This window comes from Rhamphochromis sp. 'chilingali', assembly GCF_963969265.1.
Source record: "Rhamphochromis sp. 'chilingali' genome assembly, chromosome: 13".
Taxonomy (NCBI): Eukaryota; Metazoa; Chordata; class Actinopteri; order Cichliformes; family Cichlidae; genus Rhamphochromis; species Rhamphochromis sp. 'chilingali'.
Window position 1 is genome coordinate 9,827,759 of NC_137940.1, and position 18,801 is coordinate 9,846,559.

General features: G+C 42.5%; 1 protein-coding gene across 1 annotated transcript; it reads right to left on the reverse strand.

The window, feature by feature from the left end:
• Positions 1–7,797: 7,797 nt before the first annotated feature.
• LOC308408352 (TBC1 domain family member 2A-like) lies at positions 7,798–18,480 on the reverse strand (the record flags this gene model as incomplete). The annotated part of the gene is made up of 8 exons (XM_080900548.1): positions 7,798–7,999; positions 8,329–8,450; positions 9,075–9,136; positions 17,590–17,716; positions 17,801–17,921; positions 18,009–18,084; positions 18,180–18,273; positions 18,439–18,480. 8 exons carry the CDS (start codon positions 18,478–18,480, stop codon positions 7,798–7,800), a joined length of 846 nt encoding a protein of 281 aa, XP_080756674.1.
• Positions 18,481–18,801: the final 321 nt, after the last annotated feature.

An 18,801-nucleotide genomic window follows, 5' to 3' on the forward strand; every position in this document is an offset into this window, starting at 1 on the left:
ATATGTGAATTCATCTGTAAAAGAGTTTAACTCTAATGCACCTGTTCCTCCTGCTCCCTGCTGCAGGGCGGCCTGTTGGACTACGAATGCCAGTGCGGAGCTAAGAAGATCAAAGAGGAGCTGTTGTTCTTGAACCTGCCAAAGTGAGTAACCTCAAATCGGTCCCCAAAGGCCTCAAACCACCACAGTTCAGTCGGTGTCAGTTTTGTTCATGTCATGTCCTCCTTGCGTCTTCCTTTGAGCCTCTCCTCTTTGTCTCATCTCTTTCAGTGTGCTGATCCTCCATCTGAAGTGGTTTACGTTCACTCCATCGTTCACCGTGGAGAAGAAGAACAGCCCCATTGTTCTGACACAGCAGCTGGTGATCAGCCAGGACACAGCCTTTACTGAAGAGGTAAGGGAAAAGGCACACCGTTCATTTCAAGTATGGATGGAGCCCATTTCTAAGCTAACGGGTGGTGCCGCTGCCCTCTCCCAGTAAACTGCTCGCTATTTGTTGGTCAGCGTGATCAGTCGTTTGGGCTCCTCAGCTTACAGCGGTGAGTGGGTGCTTTCAGACACATGTGCTGAATGCAGGTCAGCTTTGAAAGTTTATGAGACGTTAATAAGTGCGCCTTCTCCTCTCAGGACATTACGTCTGTGACGGCGTTCACCAGATGAGCGGAAGAGACGACGTCACAGACAGCCGGCTCACGTACGATGACGAGTTGGTCTGCCAGACCACGTGTGAGTCTGTGTGTGAGCAGCGGCAGAGAACAGCTTACCTGCTATTCTATAAAAGACAGGTGACGTCTCCCAGCAAACAGTCAGCATGTCTGTGCAAATATTCAGTGTAACTTGTAGAAAAACCCTCACACTCAGTTTATTTGTGTTTTTCTTTTTCTATTTCTTACTTTCTTTGCCGCACTAGAAAGGCAGCAGAGTCGGGACTCAGATCTGCAGCAACACCTTCATTGTTATTGTTATTATTGTTGTTAGTACTGTTGTTGTTATGATTGATATTGTTATTGTTATGATCAGTTTTATTATTATTATTATCATTATTAATTTTTTAATACATTTGTTTATCTTTATTATTATTAGTAGTAATGTTGTTGTTTATGTTGTTATTGTTATTATAATTACTGGTATTTTTGACATTATTATTATTATTTTGTTGTTATTGTCATTATTAGTAGAAGTAGTATTAGTTATATCATTTTTATATCAGCCTGGAGTGAACAACATGAAAGCATGGATCCATCCTCCCTCACATTCACAATTCAGGCTGCTGGTGTAATCGTGCGGGGGATATTTTCCTGGTACACTTTGGGACCTTTAAATGCTACAGTCTGAGTATTGTTATGACCACAGTGTACCCTCTTCTGATGGCTGAAAGTAAAAGGGGGTCCAGTACCGGTTCCGGTACCAGGCCTACTGACAATTTAACATAATGTAAAATGGTAACATCGTAAACATAATGTTACAATTTAACACAATGTAAAATGGTAACATTGTAAACAGAATGTTACCATTTAACATAATGTAAAATGGTAACATTGTAAACAGAATGTTACCATTTAACATAATGTGAAATGGTAACATTGTAAACAGAATGTTACCATTTAACATAATGTGAAATGGTAACATTGTAAACAGAATGTTACCATTTAACATAATGTGAAATGGTAACATTGTAAACAGAATGTTACCATTTAACATAATGTAAAATGGTAACATTGTAAACAGAATGTTACCATTTAACACAATGTGAAATGGTAACATTGTAAACAGAATGTTACAATTTAACATAATGTAAATGGTAACATTGTAAACAGAATGTTACCATTTAACATAATGTAAAATGGTAACATTGTAAACAGAATGTTGCCATTTAACATTATGTTAAATATAACTAACGGATTTACTTTACCAAATGGACCATCCCGGCCTTGCCGTATTGGTCTATTTGATTCACCTTTGTTTTTATTGTTTATTTTATTTTCACTTGCTACACATAGGACAGACATGACTGGGGGAAAGAAAGGGGAGAAAGAAAGAGGGAAAGAAAAACAGCAGGGAAGAGGAATGGTGATAAAGGGCAAAAAACAAAAACCAACAAAACAAACAGACAAAAAATATATATATCAGTCACTTCAACTCAAAGAAGTCCAGACGCTTTTCTTTCCAAGCTCCTTTGACTGACTGTTAGGACAACTTATTTATTGCAAGCATGCAGTACAAGAATAACTCGATGTTTCTGACTTTGCATTACGAATTGTTTACCCACTGACAAACATTTCAAATGAAATTAAATTAAAAAACAATTTGTGGTAACCTGATTTTAATTCAAAAAGAATCATTAACAACACTTCTTGTAATGGTGTCAAAATCAGCCCAACTTTTATTTTCAAATGCAAAAAGTAAAAGAAAATGAGCCAACATACTGGACACATATAATTGTCAATATAATTGTTTATAAACAATTATACTGTCATCATTGTTACAGATATGGAAACTTTATTAACAATTTGTCCAAGTAAAAAAATGCCCTGCTAATTGTTGGGGTTTTCTCTCCTCTAGCCCTTTCCTTTAAGCTCTTCTTTACTTCCCCCCACCCCCACCTTTTCTTTTTTCTTAATAATATAACAATAAAAACAATTGGCTGCATTTTAAATGTGTCAGATCAATGTCTTTATTCAAGAATACAAGAAATGGTAATAGCTGCATGTGTGTTTGTGTGTGTGCATAATATGCATACTTTACTTGTTGGATCCAAATCCCACAAGGAATCAAATAAAACAAGAAGACAAACAAAAACAAAACAAAAATATATTTCTCTCCCTTCCCAGGTCAGGTTCACAAAAGCATTGCAGCTCTTTATTCCTCTTGTACAGCTCCAGAGTCTGTCAGCCAAAAAGAAACTACTGAGGTTCCAACACCCAGTGTTTCTGTAAACACAGATGAAAATGAACAGTCATCCACATCTAAAAGATTTGTAGATTCGAGGGACCGGTATAATACATCTAGTACACCTCAGAACACAAAAAGGGAACAAACCATTGTATACAGATTTAAAAGTGCGCAAAGCAACGAACAGTCACCCTCTGAAACAGCTGAGGTTATCACAACCATTGTTTCTGTAAATACACAGGAACAGTCACCCACCTCAAAAAGATTAGTATATTCAAGGGACCAGTGTATCTACTCTGGTCAAAAGAATCCATGCTTCGTACTGATGTCCACAATTCTTTTTTATTCCTCTCACAATCATGGAGCACCGTGAAAACTAGAAACGAGTAAAATAATATCAATAGCACATATGACATCCATCTCAGCCACTTATTTCTTTTCACAAGGTGCACAAGTGCTTAACAAATAACAGCATAATGTTTTTACCGTGTACGCCTTGTAAAACCAGTAGTAGAAAAGTTGTAGGTTTGTGCTCTTGTGGGGGAGACGTATGTTATCCACCACCTCGATAGCTAGCCGAGAGTTCGAGGGTCACTAGAGCCGCCGAGAACACATGAACTACTTACGGTAGGACGTTTTGCCAAAGTAAGACGTTTTGTCAGAACACCGAGTCCTCAGGAGGATGCAGCCCATGAATTTGGACACGATCTCAGATGCACTTCTGGTGTTGTCATGGCAACCCACACAAACATTTCAGCGTCAGCTACAATGAGGCGGAGCCCTTACTGGGACACTGAGCTCAGGTAGAGTGAAAGACAACATTTTTCCGCATCCAAAACAGCAGCGCTGTTCCTGTGACCTCTAGTAAAGCCTCTACTTGGGAAAAGGGAGTCTTTCATCAAAGCATCCTGCAGAAGTTGAATAAAAATATGCAAATGTTTAAATGATGCAACTTAATGAAGGCTGACAGCAGTTGTACTATTTTACATTGCAGCGAACAGGGGTGACCATTATTTTCAACGTTTTTACAGCATTTTTCACATTGAAAGTGAAATAATATAAATAATGTCTCAATTAAATTGCGTTAATATTTAAAAATACAAAAACTACAGCTTTGTTCACAAGCCAGTAAAAATGTACTTGGGCCAGTGGTAAATGAAAATAACACTTATTCAGCACCTGGTTGTTGCGGCTGCATCAGGACACCAGATGTTCAGCCTCCATCCTGTAGGCAGACTTATCCCCGTCTGAGAGGAGTCCAATAATGGTGGTGTCATCTGCAAGCTTAATTAATTTGACAGACTGGTGGTTGGAGGTGCGGCAGTTGGTGTACAGGGAGAAGGGCATAGAAGAAAGAACACAGCCCTGAGGGGAGCTCGTGCTGATGGTCCGGGAGTCCAAGACATTCTTCCCCAGCCTCACTGGTTGCTTCCTGTCCGTCAGGAAGTCAGTGATCCACCGGCAGATGGGATCAGGCACATTCATCTGGGAAAGCAATCCTTGAAGAAGGTCTGAAAGGATGGTGTTGAAGGTAGAGCTGAAGTCCACAAACAGGATCCTAGCATAGATTCTGCAGGACAAAGTGTAGGGCCATGCTGATGGCATCGTCTACAGACCTGTTGGCTCTGTATGCAAACTGCAGGGGGTCCAGGAGGGGGGCCGTGAGGGTCTTAAGATAGGAGAGAACCAGGCGCTCAAAAGACTTCCTGACCAGATGTCAGAGCCACAGGTCTGTAGTCTTTTCGTCCAGTGATCTTTGGCTTCTTGAAAGCTATATATGATATAAAAATGATATAAAAACTGTTAATCAGCAAAAGAAATGATATCATAGTTCTTATAAAGAAAGCCTCTATCAATCAAACACCAGCAGTGTAGCAATGTTGTTCACTTACACTGTATATAAAACACTGATTTTGGCTACATCCAGTTTTTACTGTATTATAAACATTTTTTACCATGAAGAGTAAAGTGTTTGGCATTTTTGTCATTGTTATTGAGCTCAGAGATCAGGCCCAGCCCAGTATCTACCTGGTTATGAGCAAGGAGCTGGAGGTGATAACTCAACAATAACCAGGCCATGCATGCATGGATGGATGCATGGATGGATCAGTTTGTAGGCTGTGTGTGGTCAGCAGCAGGCTGCTGGGTGTGGACCAAGAGGGAAAGCCCAGCATGTGAAACCCATCAGCAGAAGGCCAGAACAAAGGTGCACAGACAAACGCAGCCCAGACACTCAGGCAGGACGAGTAAAATAAATGGCAGCAAACACAGTATGATGTGGTAAAATGTGCTTTCTTTCACAAACAGATAGCACAAACAAGAATCACAAGAATCTCCTTTGTGGTTCTTGTTTTTCTTTTGAGTACATTAATAAAAAGTTGAAATAAAGTGGCAATAAAATTCATGCACTGAAGACCACATGAAACCCTAATTCACCCTACTACCTGTTGCCTTCACATTCCATTTGCATCCCTTGTCCACAGAATCAAAAATGACCCTTCTTCACTAAAGATCGAACATAAAGCAATTGCATTTTAAATGGAAGCCCATTTTGCATTAAGAAACACTATCAGCAATCAGAAATTGTGTATATCAGAGTTCTCTGTTTTTACTGTCCTGAAAACTGCATTAATTCAGTGGATGCGGTTAGGTTCAAAACAACGTAATATAAGAGGGCAACCAATTCAATCTAAGAGGGATCCAATTTTTATCCATTCATGTACCAGCTACTGGCTTTTTGCTGTTATGTTCTCATATCGCGTGAGAGTTTATTTGCCAGGTGTCAGAAGTCTAATAATAAAGCTCCGGCACAACGTGGTCGAAGTTACCCGCATATCGGATCGCATCATGTCAGTGAAGATCGACGCCGACCCGACCGTCCTACGGATTATCTCCTGCTATGCACCACAGACCAACTGCCCCGACGAGGAGAAGACAGAATTCTGGCGCGCCCTCGACGACCACCTGCAAACGATTAGCCCTGAGGAACACGTGGCGGTAGGCGGCGACCTAAATGGACATGTAGGCAAGGGGAGAGACGGATATCACCGATTCCATGGCGGCCAAGGATTTGGGACCAGAAACGACGAGGGTTGCCGGGTACTGGACTACGCAGAGGCCCACGATCTTGCCGTGACCAACACCTTCTTCAAAAAGAAGCCGGCACACCTCATCACGTACTCCAGCGGCGGCAGAGACACCCAAATCGACTACTGGCTAGTCCGAAGACCCCATCTCAGCCTAGTCACGAACGTAAAAGTCATACCATCAACCAATATTGGCCCTCAACATTGGCTACTTGTGATGGATCTCCGACTCAACCTTGGCCAACGACGACGAAGAACACCAACCACGACGGTGGAGAAGATCAAGTGGTGGCGCCTCCCTGAGGGATCCAATTTTTATCCATTCATGTACCAGCTACTGGCTTTTTGCTGTTATGTTCTCATATCGCGTGAGAGTTTATTTGCCAGGTGTCAGAAGTCTAATAATGAATAAAGTTCAGGATATGCTTAAAAACTCACCTCAGTATAGCCGTCATCAGAAGGAAGTGCGCTTCACTGACTCATCAACTTGTCTCAGGCTTTCCACAAAGTTTCACAGTTGACCTTAAAGTAAGATGCTGCAAGCTTACCTTGCAGTGTATTACTTTTTAAGGTCTAAAGACCTTAAAGTGCGCTATAGATTGAAGTGATTTGAACTGACAACAGGGCTAATTCAGCACTTCAAGTTAACATCAATAAAAGTTTTTAAATTTATTCTGATTTCCGTTTGTTTTCATTGCCTGTGCTATCTGTTATTTAGTTCAAATTGTGGGTAGATAATGCTGTGCTGTCATGTGACCTGTTCTCTCATGTGTGCCTTTCTCTTGTTTTGTATGTATTTCTCGTTTGTTATTTATTCCTATTTTATTCCTGCAATTGGTATGGAATTCATTTTTTAAAAAAATTGATCAGTGTTTTGAAATTAGATGTGATGAAGATGTGACCTTAATTTACAAAATCAACATCATGTTGGATTCAATGAGACATGAAACTAGTGCATGAAACAGGTCTCAGTAAATGTTCTCATAGACTGCAATACACTGCCCCCTGCTGGTCATTATAAAGTCTGCAGATGTCATTTGACATGAATGTCATATTTGTGAAACAAAATAAAAGACTCTGTAAAATAAATGAAAATCAAATATTTATATACAGAATATTTATGTACAAATGCTGAAAAAGACATTTGAACAAGATGCACACCCAGTAAAATTTAAAAAAAGAAAAGTCAGTTTTATCATGTGACTATCATGCTGTCATTTCCGCACAATGCACTTTACACCAGATCAAAATAAAACACTGTGAGGTCGTTCTAACCGGAAGCCCAGAGAGCTTCGACAATGCAGCACAATGCCCTGAAGCATCAGCATCAAAATATACTTCAAGTACCAAAAAGTACTCATTGTGCAGAATGCCCTATTTTTGAATAGCTGGACATTTTAATTACTTTATCACCAGCTGTGACTACAGCTGATAATCAACCATGTTTCATAGGGATGTGACTACATTTAGAAATGTCACGCATTTTTAGGTATAAAGCAAAAGATGCAATGAAATAAATAAGCTATCACATATTAATCCAAATGAATTCACTGAAATACATCTGCACATTTCTGCAGCCTGACTTATTACACACGTGAACACAGTACACATTTGTTTACTGCAAGCTTGTTTCAGAGATGTGATGCAGTTAAATCTGTATGCGTCTGTTTCCTTGTAGTGTTAGTAGAGATGGTGAACCTGACACAATCCTGTGTTTGGTGTGAAGGAAACCAGTTAACAGCCGGTTTAGTGAAATTCTCTTGAACTCATGGAAAACTCATCGTCATCTCGAAGTGAGCAGCTGAAGCGTCCCGTGTGATCAGAGGTCCTCGTCGTCCTCGCTCACCATGACGTCGAGCTCTTTGTCTTTCCGTACGACGCTCTCGGTGATGAACTCCTTGTGCTGCTCCTCCAGCTCACGCAGCTCCGCCTGCAGGCGCTCCAGGTGGAGCACTCGCCGGTTCCTCAGCAGCCGGCTGGGGAATGGGTTCATGTCGTTGAAGGCGATGCTGGTCAGCTTCCTGCATGGACACACGCAGGTGGAAAGGACTCGATCACCAACACAGAGGAACTGGAAACTGATCAGCTTGAGTGTTTCTGTTTTATGCTGCTTGATACTTCAGGTACTGCAGTTTGAGCAGGAAATACTGGACTGACTGGACCACATGTATCCGAGAGCTGCAGATACTTAAAAATCTTTAAATCGTTGTTACTGTGATCAGGGAAATTTAAACTTCTCACAAAATTTCAGTAAAAAGGGTTTGAAGCTCAAAGATTCAACAGCTACATCCGCTACACTTCTGAGAGTGTAACAGCTCGTAGATTAAGGCGGGTGGAGGCGAGTGCGTACCTGGCATTGGAGACGGTCTTTGTGAAGAAGCGTAGGTACTGGTAGATCTCCACGCTGTCGTGAATCTTCAGGATGTCGTCCTCTTTGTATTTGAACAGAGCCAGAGTGTATCTGAAGATCACCTGCAGCACAGACACGCATTTCATAACAGGACACTCACGCCACACAATTAATTGGAAACTTTGAGGAGGTGAGTCATAAAATTACTCTTTCAGTTGTGGTGCAGTTGGGCCCTTTACTCATTACAGCTCTGATCGATTTCCAATAAGCCACTTGGTTCCTCAGTTGCCAGATAATATTAACTTACTTGGTAGTTGAGCTTTAAGTTTAAATTAAACTTTTGGGTTGGATCTACGTGGCTGAAGCTGTTGTCAGCATTTATCCCTGTGTGGTATATATTTCTGTGTCTGAACTGTGATTTTATTTCCTGAGACAAACGATGTAAAAGCTGTGCTGCATTTGTCACATTGCAGAAACAAGCCCAAAGCCATTGTCCCGCTCATCGTCTGGATTTACGCTGCTTGTGGTAGACTGTGAGGTCGTTACTAGAATGATCTGCTTTCCCACTCCTATTTCATGTCACATGACAGTTCCCCATGCTTAGTAAACAATGTCTTATTACTCCTAAAATGTAAATAAAGACATCTAAAGGTGAAAACAAAATCATTTTTGTTTCCATGGACACTACTGTGGTGCATTCAAGTGTTGTCTGCATTTCTGTCATGGTGTGTTCGGGTGTATGGTACCTTGGTACCCTCATACAGGAAGGCGTCCCACAGAGGCATCAGGATGTCGCTGGGCAGACTCTCTGTTAGATTTGTATTGTTGATTGTCATTTATGCTTAGAAATATTTACTTATATATGCTTAGAGTTTTGTAATTAGTTGTAGATTGGTAGAGGTTTTGATCCTTGATAGTCTGCAAACTTTGTGTGTATTAGACAGCACTTTGGGAGCATGAGAGGTCATACCGTGTCTTATTGTTTTATGGTAGGATTAACGTAGCTACGTCTGTTCTAGTCTAAGTGCTCTTTGTTTAGATGAACTGCAGGACGTCCTCACCGTGTTATCTAGGATGAACCATCTAGGGTGAGGGGGAGGCTACCCTCTTCCTGACCAAGGATGTTTAACCCTTTGATCAGCACCACACACACACACACACACACACACACACACACACACACACACACACACACACACACACACACACACACACACACACACAGGCAAGGTACTCTTTGTTTGTATGTAGACGTCGTATGTTAATGAACCTATGCATATTCATGTAACCTCAATAAAAGGGCAGTGTTACAGGAGGACGGACGAGACCAACTGGAGTCAAGCGGTTGTCCGGTTCTCTCCCGTGCACGAGTACCATGAAGAAGTTTGCCTACTTGTGTCTTGCTTGCAGTGTAATTATATTGTCTTAACGTTCCAGCGAATAGGTTTATGCTACAAACCTAACATTAATTGGTCCTTCGATGCCGGCTCCCTGGGATCGCATTCACCGAGGGGGGGGAGGCACGCTGAAAGACTGACGTCAGCCAGGAAGTTCCTGTGGATTCGCTGTCTGTCTTTCTCCTCGATGAATGGCGATCGGCGGGATTCAGGCTGATATTACACGCTAAGCAACGCCAAGTAAGTTTAAAGAGGCCGACTCTATAACCGTGTCGTTGTGCAGTCTCCGCCATTTTGTGAGGCGTTGAGAAGTTCGCTGCTTTGTGGAGCGATAACTGGGTTAGTGTCCCGAAAAAGAAGTTTTGGTTAAATCGCCCAAGGGTCCCAAGCGTCCGGTGAGTGTCCGGTTTTGAAATCGCCCTGGGTGTGTGTCCCGAGCGTCCCTTCATTGGGTTTTGTCGCGCGAGTGGGTGAGCGTCCCACAACTGGGTCAGGGTCCCGAGCGGTCCGGTGTGAGTCCGGAGTAGGCCTATTTTGTGTTGTTGTCATTGTCGTCGTCGTTGTTGTTGTTGTTGTGTGTGCGGAGCAGAACATGTGGTCTGTAACACCGACTGTTGTTGTTATCATGGGTTTCTAAGCAACCAAGAGTGAGTTAGAGGGAGAAAGACGTTTGTGCTGGACTTTGCTCCTGGCAGCACAAAGTATTTATGTATAAAAAAGAGAGAGCGAAGGCTCCACAGCTGCGTGGGTGCACGCGAATGCGGTCGCGCGGGTTTCACGCGGACCTGAGCCGTGCGGTTAATCGCAGGCTTATAAATGGAAGAGATTCAAATGTTAGAAGTTTTCAGAAAACACACCAGCCTTGGAGAGCTGTGGAGAAGGCCAGCCCACATCAGCAGCACTTAAGATATGCTCTGGTGAATGGCTTTCCCCCCACCCCTTGCTGACACAATGTTTATTCTTTAGCTTGCCCTGATCGACAGCAGCCTGTGTGCCAGACCATAGATTTAATTGAGGTGGATAGTTGTTAAAAGTAATCTACATTAAGCTTGTGGTTGCTTAAATTCAGTACAATGACATGTGAGGTGAAGTGATATAGGTAAATATTTAAACTAATGATGTGCATAGAGGCACTTGACCTGTGTGAAAGACTGTCGTCTTATTATGAGCCATTGTTGAGATATAGAGCACATCTGTGAAAACAACTAATATGCTCAACCCTGTATGAAACATCTAAAAATACATGATGGAGAAGCTGTGTTGAATATGTAAGTGTAAGACTTTGCCACTGTGGGCAGAGCATGCAACTACTGTGTGATGTCGCGTTGCAGTTTTGTTTTTATTTTTTGAGCTGATGAGCAAGCTACACATTATCAGATCAAGAGCTGTCTGAGAACTACTCAAAGAGAGGGAAACAGAGAGTGTGCAGCGTTTCCATGAGCAGTTTTTCTGCACCTTGACTCGTGTGTGTGTGTAGCATCAGCATCATGTTTTTGTTTATTTGTTTTGTTGGATTAAAAATAATTAAATAAACTGGTGATCATGCTTATGGATCACCATGGCACATATCTCCAGCCATATGGTTTATTTATGCAGATGAAAAAGTGAGTGTGAATGTGTCTGACATCACAGTGTTTTTGTGCACTGTGCAAAAGTGATTGCCTCTGATTGTGAGTGAGAGCGGTGATTTTGCAGACCACCAGCTATTGTGAAGAAAAAAAAAAAAGTGAAAAAGAGACAAATTACTACATTGTAGACGAAGAGAAATAATCATAGGAAAAAGGTTTTGTGTTGATCAGCCGAAAAACAACTACAATGTCATTTTCTGCTTTTAAGAAAGGATTGTTCACACAAACACAGACAGACAGAGAGAGAGAGAGAGATGTGTGTTGATTAAGCAGTGATGATAATAATGAAAATGTCTTAGTTTGTCACTTTCAGGTGAAAAGCAGACCTGTATCAATTTTCCACATGCAACAGTCGGAAGAAAGTTATAGTTTAACATCATTGGAAACATGCAGGCCAAGTTTCTGGCTGACTTATTTACAGTGCCATGTGTTTCTCAACCTCACAAGCGAGCTCACTCCTCCCTGAAGATAAGGAATGCAGCTCCAAAGCAATAACATGATAAAGAGACAGCAGCAAGTCCTGAGCACAAAAAGTCCCAGCAAAGCAGCAGCAATGTGGATAAACAGCAGCAGAAGAAGAAAGCAAACCCATCTTCCTGTCTGATTGGTTGAATTTCACGGAGGGGCGAGCAAGATGGCAGCGTGAAGAGGAGTTTTTGTTTGAGTTCTCAGCACGAGACACTTATTTGACGTCTTTCTGGCCTTCGGGACTTTTTTTTTTTGGAAATCAGCGCGCTAAACTTGCTGGATCTGAGGCCAGGGTCTGCGGCGGCAGCATGTTGAAATGCTCAAAAAGGACTGAGTGACTCGGGCAAGCCACATGCGGCTAGCGACATGAAAGAAATGGACCCTTCATGATGCGTTCAACGTGCCAGCGCTGTGGTGGGAAAGGCTCCATCATAAACACGCCCTGCGCCCTGCGCCGAGGTTCAGGCCAAGAAGAAGAAGACGATGACTTCCAAGCCCAAGAAGGTCGGCCTCAGCGTGGGCGAGCTGATTGTGAAAGCCGTGGTCGCTTCCAAGGAGCGCAACGGCCTGTCTGTGGCCGCTCTCAAGAAGGCTCTGGCTGCCGGAGGCTACGATGTGGACAAGAACAAGGCCCGTGTCAAGACCGCCATCAAGAGCCTGGTGGCGAAGGGCACTCTGGTGCAGACCAAGGGCACCAGGACCTCCGGATCCTTCAAAATGAACAAGGCTACTGAGAGCAAAGCCAAGAAGCCCGCCGCGGCCAAAGCCAAGAAACCGGCAGCAGCTGCTAAGAAGTCGCCCAAGAAGGCAGCAGCAGCACTTCAGCTACTAGACAGGACAAAGCTGAAGGAGAACTGCCGGGACTGTTGAAGTGGGAGAGGACAAAAGAGTGAGAGGACAACAGAGTGAGAAGACTAGGTGAGAACACATAGGAATTATTTAATGTGGGAAATCAAAATTTGGGTTAGCAAACCTGGGGAAAAGAAAACTGACTGCTTAAGTTGGAAAATTGAGACGGAGTCTGAAACATTGCGAAAATAGAAACATATACAAAATCACACACACAAGCAGAACATGCATTAACCCTACTAACAATTCCAAACACAAAATGACTCATGAAGACTCATAGCACATTAGTTAAGAAATGATTAAATAATAGCAGAGAAATGTGTAGGAAAGGCAGCTTTAAGAACATGCTCTGCTGGAGATGCAGCTCCACAGACATGCATTAGACCTGCCTAATAACACAAACACATGTAATGAAAATTAGCTTGTTATCTTTCATCAGTGTTACAATAGTGTCAATTTAGCAGACACTTGTTATCAAATGCTGAATTTATCCTAAAGAAAAAAATTGACTCTACAAGTTGCAGGACAACAATTTAACTTTTGTGGAAAAAAAAAAAAAAAAAATCCTGGTTTGATAAATCAGTGATCAGACAATAAATTTAGTGTTAAAATGGTAAATTGGGAGAAGCTTCCTGCTTGATTGAGGCAGCACATGTAATTTACTGTATGAGGGAAATTGTCTTTTGTGATACTATTTTGAACATGCTTTTCTGTCGTCCTGTCAACTTAGTGGGTTAATAGCTGATATGCAAATTAGTTGATCGGTTTTAGATTAATGAAAGGTGATTGAATTCTAGCACGAGTGAATGAGATGTGTTGGAGTTTGTTGTGTGTTGAGTAGAGACTCTAAAACACTGAGTTTCCTGCTTTGATGTGCGAGTGAATCCTGTATTTAGATACACAACTCTGAATACATCAGAACAAACGTCTTTTGTGAAGTGCATGACAGCATGTCACATGTTTTATGATGAAGGGAAAAAGGAAAAATTGAATAAAATAGATCTGTGGCTTAAATGAGTGAAGAGCACAGACCGGGTGATTAAACTCATAGCTAATATGACATTAGGGTTATGTTGTGTGTTGTGCAGCTGATGGTTGATTTGGAGTGAATCTAGCTGATGATTTTTCTTTTGTTGTGAAGTTGAGCCTGCCGATTAGTATGATGGTATGATAAACCATGCTAATGGTATGATTTACCCTCCTGAGATGAGGAGCTTGTGTCATGACTTAACAAGGCCTTTTTATTTTGATACTTTCACAGTGCACTGAAAGTTTTGTTTGATAATCTCTGTTCTTTAAGCAGATCTGCATGTCGGGAATTAAAAGCGCTACACGTCGTCGAGAAAATTGTGCCAAGTGAGTTCTCCACATTTAAATGGACTCTGGAGAAAGCCACTTATTTGGGACAATTATTAAATGACAGTCCCAGTCCAGAAGGTTTCAGCGATGTAATCCAAACTAAAGTTCTTCTTTTTCTTTTTGAAATGACGTCATTTTGCTGAGAGTGGAAACTAAATGCGACGATAGGTTCCACTATCAGCAAAGAAAGAAAGAATGAATGCATGAATGAGTGAGTGAAAGGAAAACAAACTGGCTGACTGGTAAAAGCTGACAAAAGCTGACAAGACTTTACTGATGTAACACGACTGTGTGAAGTTGACCCCCGCCTGGCAGGGGTGCAGATGAGTCTGTGTGTGCTTCCCTTTACAGGAGCAGAAAGATGACAGCAACACTCGGGGTTGCGTGATGATTTAACATTTTAAATGCCATTTTCTGTGTCTGTGAATTTACTATGTGTGCGTCATTCACTAGCTTGTGTGCTCACAGAGATATCTGTGACAAAGTATGCATACGCCTGCGCAAGCGCTAATATTTGCATTTTCTTTTCTTACAGCATGCCAGTTCTTCATGTGAATTGATGATGCGATTTATACCAGGACAACTGGTTGATGTTTTTTCCTACTACAGGATTTCTGGGTTTATGTGTGAGGAAAACTGTGTTTACAGGTTATGAGTGGTGATGCTGTTGCATTGTGTTGATGGGAAAATGTGAAGGGTACTTTGGTAATGTGAATAACATGTGTGAAATTTCCTGTGTTGAGAACTGGTGTTACTTCTTTCCACAGCTATAGATGGCTAACTTTATGGTGTTTTTATGGCACCTCTGGAACCTGTTGACCTGTGTCTGACCTCTGTCTGACTACAGTCAATGTGTATTGCTAATGTTAGTTTCTTTGAGAATGCTGTGGAAGATTCAGCTGAAACGGACAAGTGACATGAGTGAAACAAATAAGAGTTTACGTGTTTATGGAATAGTTTGTTGTGGGCTCTTTGCTGGCCACTTTGAGCCCATAATAATAATAAATAATATATGAGTGGAGTGACTTTGCTTAAGAGCAGTCACCGATTACATTGATGTTGCCTGAGTACATGGGATGATCCATGTCTGAGGCGACTTATGAAAATGATTGTAGTTTACTGATTTGAGAAAACCTGCACATGACACTTGTCTTGCTGATGTTGAATGCTTCTTGTCCTTATGATACAATTGTTTATAGGTATGAAGTTTGATTTCACTTCCAGATTTTGCTTTCCAGGCCATGATGGTGTGTATGCAGGCTCCTGGGAGAGCCAGGTGTTAAGCAAACTTAATATGCAAAGCACACTAACATTTTCATTGCAGGGTTATAGGTCCAGGGTGGTGCTGCTCCAGGGGAGGAGATGCCCTGATGTTGCCTGGGATATGATCTAGCTAATCTTTTTCTTTAAGACAGGGATCCAGGTTTGGTGAGTTGACACATGGGAATGTCCATGCGTCAAGAGGTGGAGTCCAAGGATTAACATTAAACAATGTTTTTTATTATTGTTGCAGTGATTTGTGTGATTAGCCGTTTTATTTACAAATATTAAACCTATGCAAGTGGTGCATCCATGTTCAGATGAGGCTTTGATGGCCTATAAGTGAAGTTCACTGAACTAGAGAATGTGGTTTGATGATTGTTGACATGCTCTCCAAATAGAAGTTTTTCTTCTTAGCAAGGAAATACAGGTGCAGCAGTAATCTCCTGAGAAATCTTCAGAGACCCAGTGAGAAGCGTGAACCATTCCAGGCATAGCTGACAGCCAGGCAGTGGTTGAGGTCAAAGATCAAGCTGGTTGGGGCCCATCATGAAATCAGACCTTGGAGCCACAGCAAGGACCATGAAACTGCCTGCAAAATAGAGGAGAGGATCGTCCACAAGATGGGAGAGAGGCTTCAGGAGGATCAGAGATCATCTTCAGCACAGCAGACATCACACAGAGAGCTGTGCTACTAAGCTTCCAGGGAATCAAGAGGAGACTTCCCACAGCAAGATTTTAAATACAATGAAAGATTCAATATTGACGCTGAGGAAGACGACTAAGGTGTACGACGTGCTCTGCCTTAAACCTTCAGCAGCGTTGGAACATAAACACTCAGGGGATGAGGAGCGTGCCAAGCTCCATCGACAGCGTAGAAGGAGTTCGAGGATGACATCATGATTCTGTGAAAAGCACAGGAACCAGAAGCTATGGTGGTGATAACAGCAGTTTCCTATGAACATCACCTAACGCTGTGCCACTGTACTGTGCATACGATGACACTCTGAAGGCTGCTGGGATCATAATAGCAGTAAGACAACCCTGCACCCTTTCCACAGAGGTGTTTTCTGCAGAGTATGGACAATGAAGGAGTCATAAATATCCCCCTCACAGGACGAAGGCCTGAAGTGAGGTAATGGGAGGCCATAAAACTAGAGTGCTGAGAGGTCTGCAGCTTTGGAAATAGCTGAGAACCATGTTGACAAACAACAAAACCAACTGGTATGTTTGAATGTTTATTCTACATACATTTGGACTCTGGTCCTATGGACAACGATGGAAACAACTGGAAGAGACATTCATGACGCCCTGCAGAACTCAAACCACTCTGCAGAGAGACGTGTGATGTGCACACCTGGAGGAAGCATTACCAAGCTGAGATGTTTTTGAAAATGTTACTTTTTTATTTTCACTATTAAATTAACAAGTTCTTTGTTTGCTCGTAAGATGCAGTTTGCCATGAGATGAGCTCAATGAATGGGATATCTGCTAATACATTTGTTGAACTGTGTACCTTTTCAGTAATTTAGGGTGATTTGACATATGCTGAGTATAAAAATGTTTGCATTGAAACTGTCAGACATGAGGTATTCATACCTGGGAACTTTTCAGGCATAAAGGTCAAAAAGGGGGGAAATGTTAGATTTGTATTGTTGATTGTCATTTATGCTTAGAAATATTTACTTATATATGCTTAGAGTTTTGTAATTAGTTGTAGATTGGTAGAGGTTTTGATCCTTGATAGTCTGCAAACTTTGTGTGTATTAGACAGCACTTTGGGAGCATGAGAGGTCATACCGTGTCTTATTGTTTTATGGTAGGATTAACGTAGCTACGTCTGTTCTAGTCTAAGTGCTCTTTGTTTAGATGAACTGCAGGACGTCCTCACCGTGTTATCTAGGATGAACCATCTAGGGTGAGGGGGAGGCTACCCTCTTCCTGACCAAGGATGTTTAACCCTTTGATCAGCAACACACACACACACACACACACACACACACACACACACACACACACACACACACACACACACACACACACACACACACACACACAGGCAAGGTACTCTTTGTTTGTATGTAGACGTCGTATGTTAATGAACCTATGCATATTCATGTAACCTCAATAAAAGGGCAGTGTTACAGGAGGACGGACGAGACCAACTGGAGTCAAGCGGTTGTCCGGTTCTCTCCCGTGCACGAGTACCATGAAGAAGTTTGCCTACTTGTGTCTTGCTTGCAGTGTAATTATATTGTCTTAACGTTCCAGCGAATAGGTTTATGCTACAAACCTAACACTCTCCACAAAAACCACCAGGAACCAGTTGAAGGTGACCAGAGAGACGTCAATGTTGTGATCCTCAAAGTGAGATGCCAGGCGAGGAAGCTTCTCCGCCATGAAGTCCTTCAGCACGCGCTGGTCCGCCTGAGCACAAAGACTCACAGAGATCAGCCTCACTGATCACTAAAACAGATCACAGCAGGCAAGCAGGTGAGTGTGTCTGCTGACCTGAGAGGCCACCAGATTCTTGGTGTAGTAGTCCTGAGGCATGATGGCTTCCACGACTGCCACCAGACACCAGAAGGCGTCTTCGTCACTTTGGAGGACCAACAGAGCGAGGGCCGCTAACCTGTGGACATTGATGGAAGGTGACGTTGTGTCTGGAAGGCGGGTCCACATAAGAACTCAGATATAATATTTATATTTTTGTTCTAACCTGTTGAGTCCCTGGCAGCAGCCAATGGCAAGGTTGTGCCAGCCAGCAGGATGCTGCTGAAGGGCGGGGCTGGAGTCTGAAAGTAAGAGCTCGTTTAGACTCTATTCTGTGAACAGGCTTGCTCCCACGAATATGTGAATTCATCTGTAAAAGAGTTTAACTCTAATGCACCTGTTCCTCCTGCTCCCTGCTGCAGGGCGGCCTGTTGGACTACGAATGCCAGTGCGGAGCTAAGAAGATCAAAGAGGAGCTGTTGTTCTTGAACCTGCCAAAGTGAGTAACCTCAAATCGGTCCCCAAAGGCCTCAAACCACCACAGTTCAGTCGGTGTCAGTTTTGTTCATGTCATGTCCTCCTTGCGTCTTCCTTTGAGCCTCTCCTCTTTGTCTCATCTCTTTCAGTGTGCTGATCCTCCAGCTGAAGTGGTTTACGTTCACTCCATCGTTCACCGTGGAGAAGAAGAACAGCCCCATTGTTCTGACACAGCAGCTGGTGATCAGCCAGGACACAGCCTTTACTGAAGAGGTAAGGGAAAAGGCACACCGTTCATTTCAAGTATGGATGGAGCCCATTTCTAAGCTAACGGGTGGTGCCGCTGCCCTCTCCCAGTAAACTGCTCGCTATTTGTTGGTCAGCGTGATCAGTCGTTTGGGCTCCTCAGCTTACAGCGGTGAGTGGGTGCTTTCAGACACATGTGCTGAATGCAGGTCAGCTTTGAAAGTTTATGAGACGTTAATAAGTGCGCCTTCTCCTCTCAGGACATTACGTCTGTGACGGCGTTCACCAGATGAGCG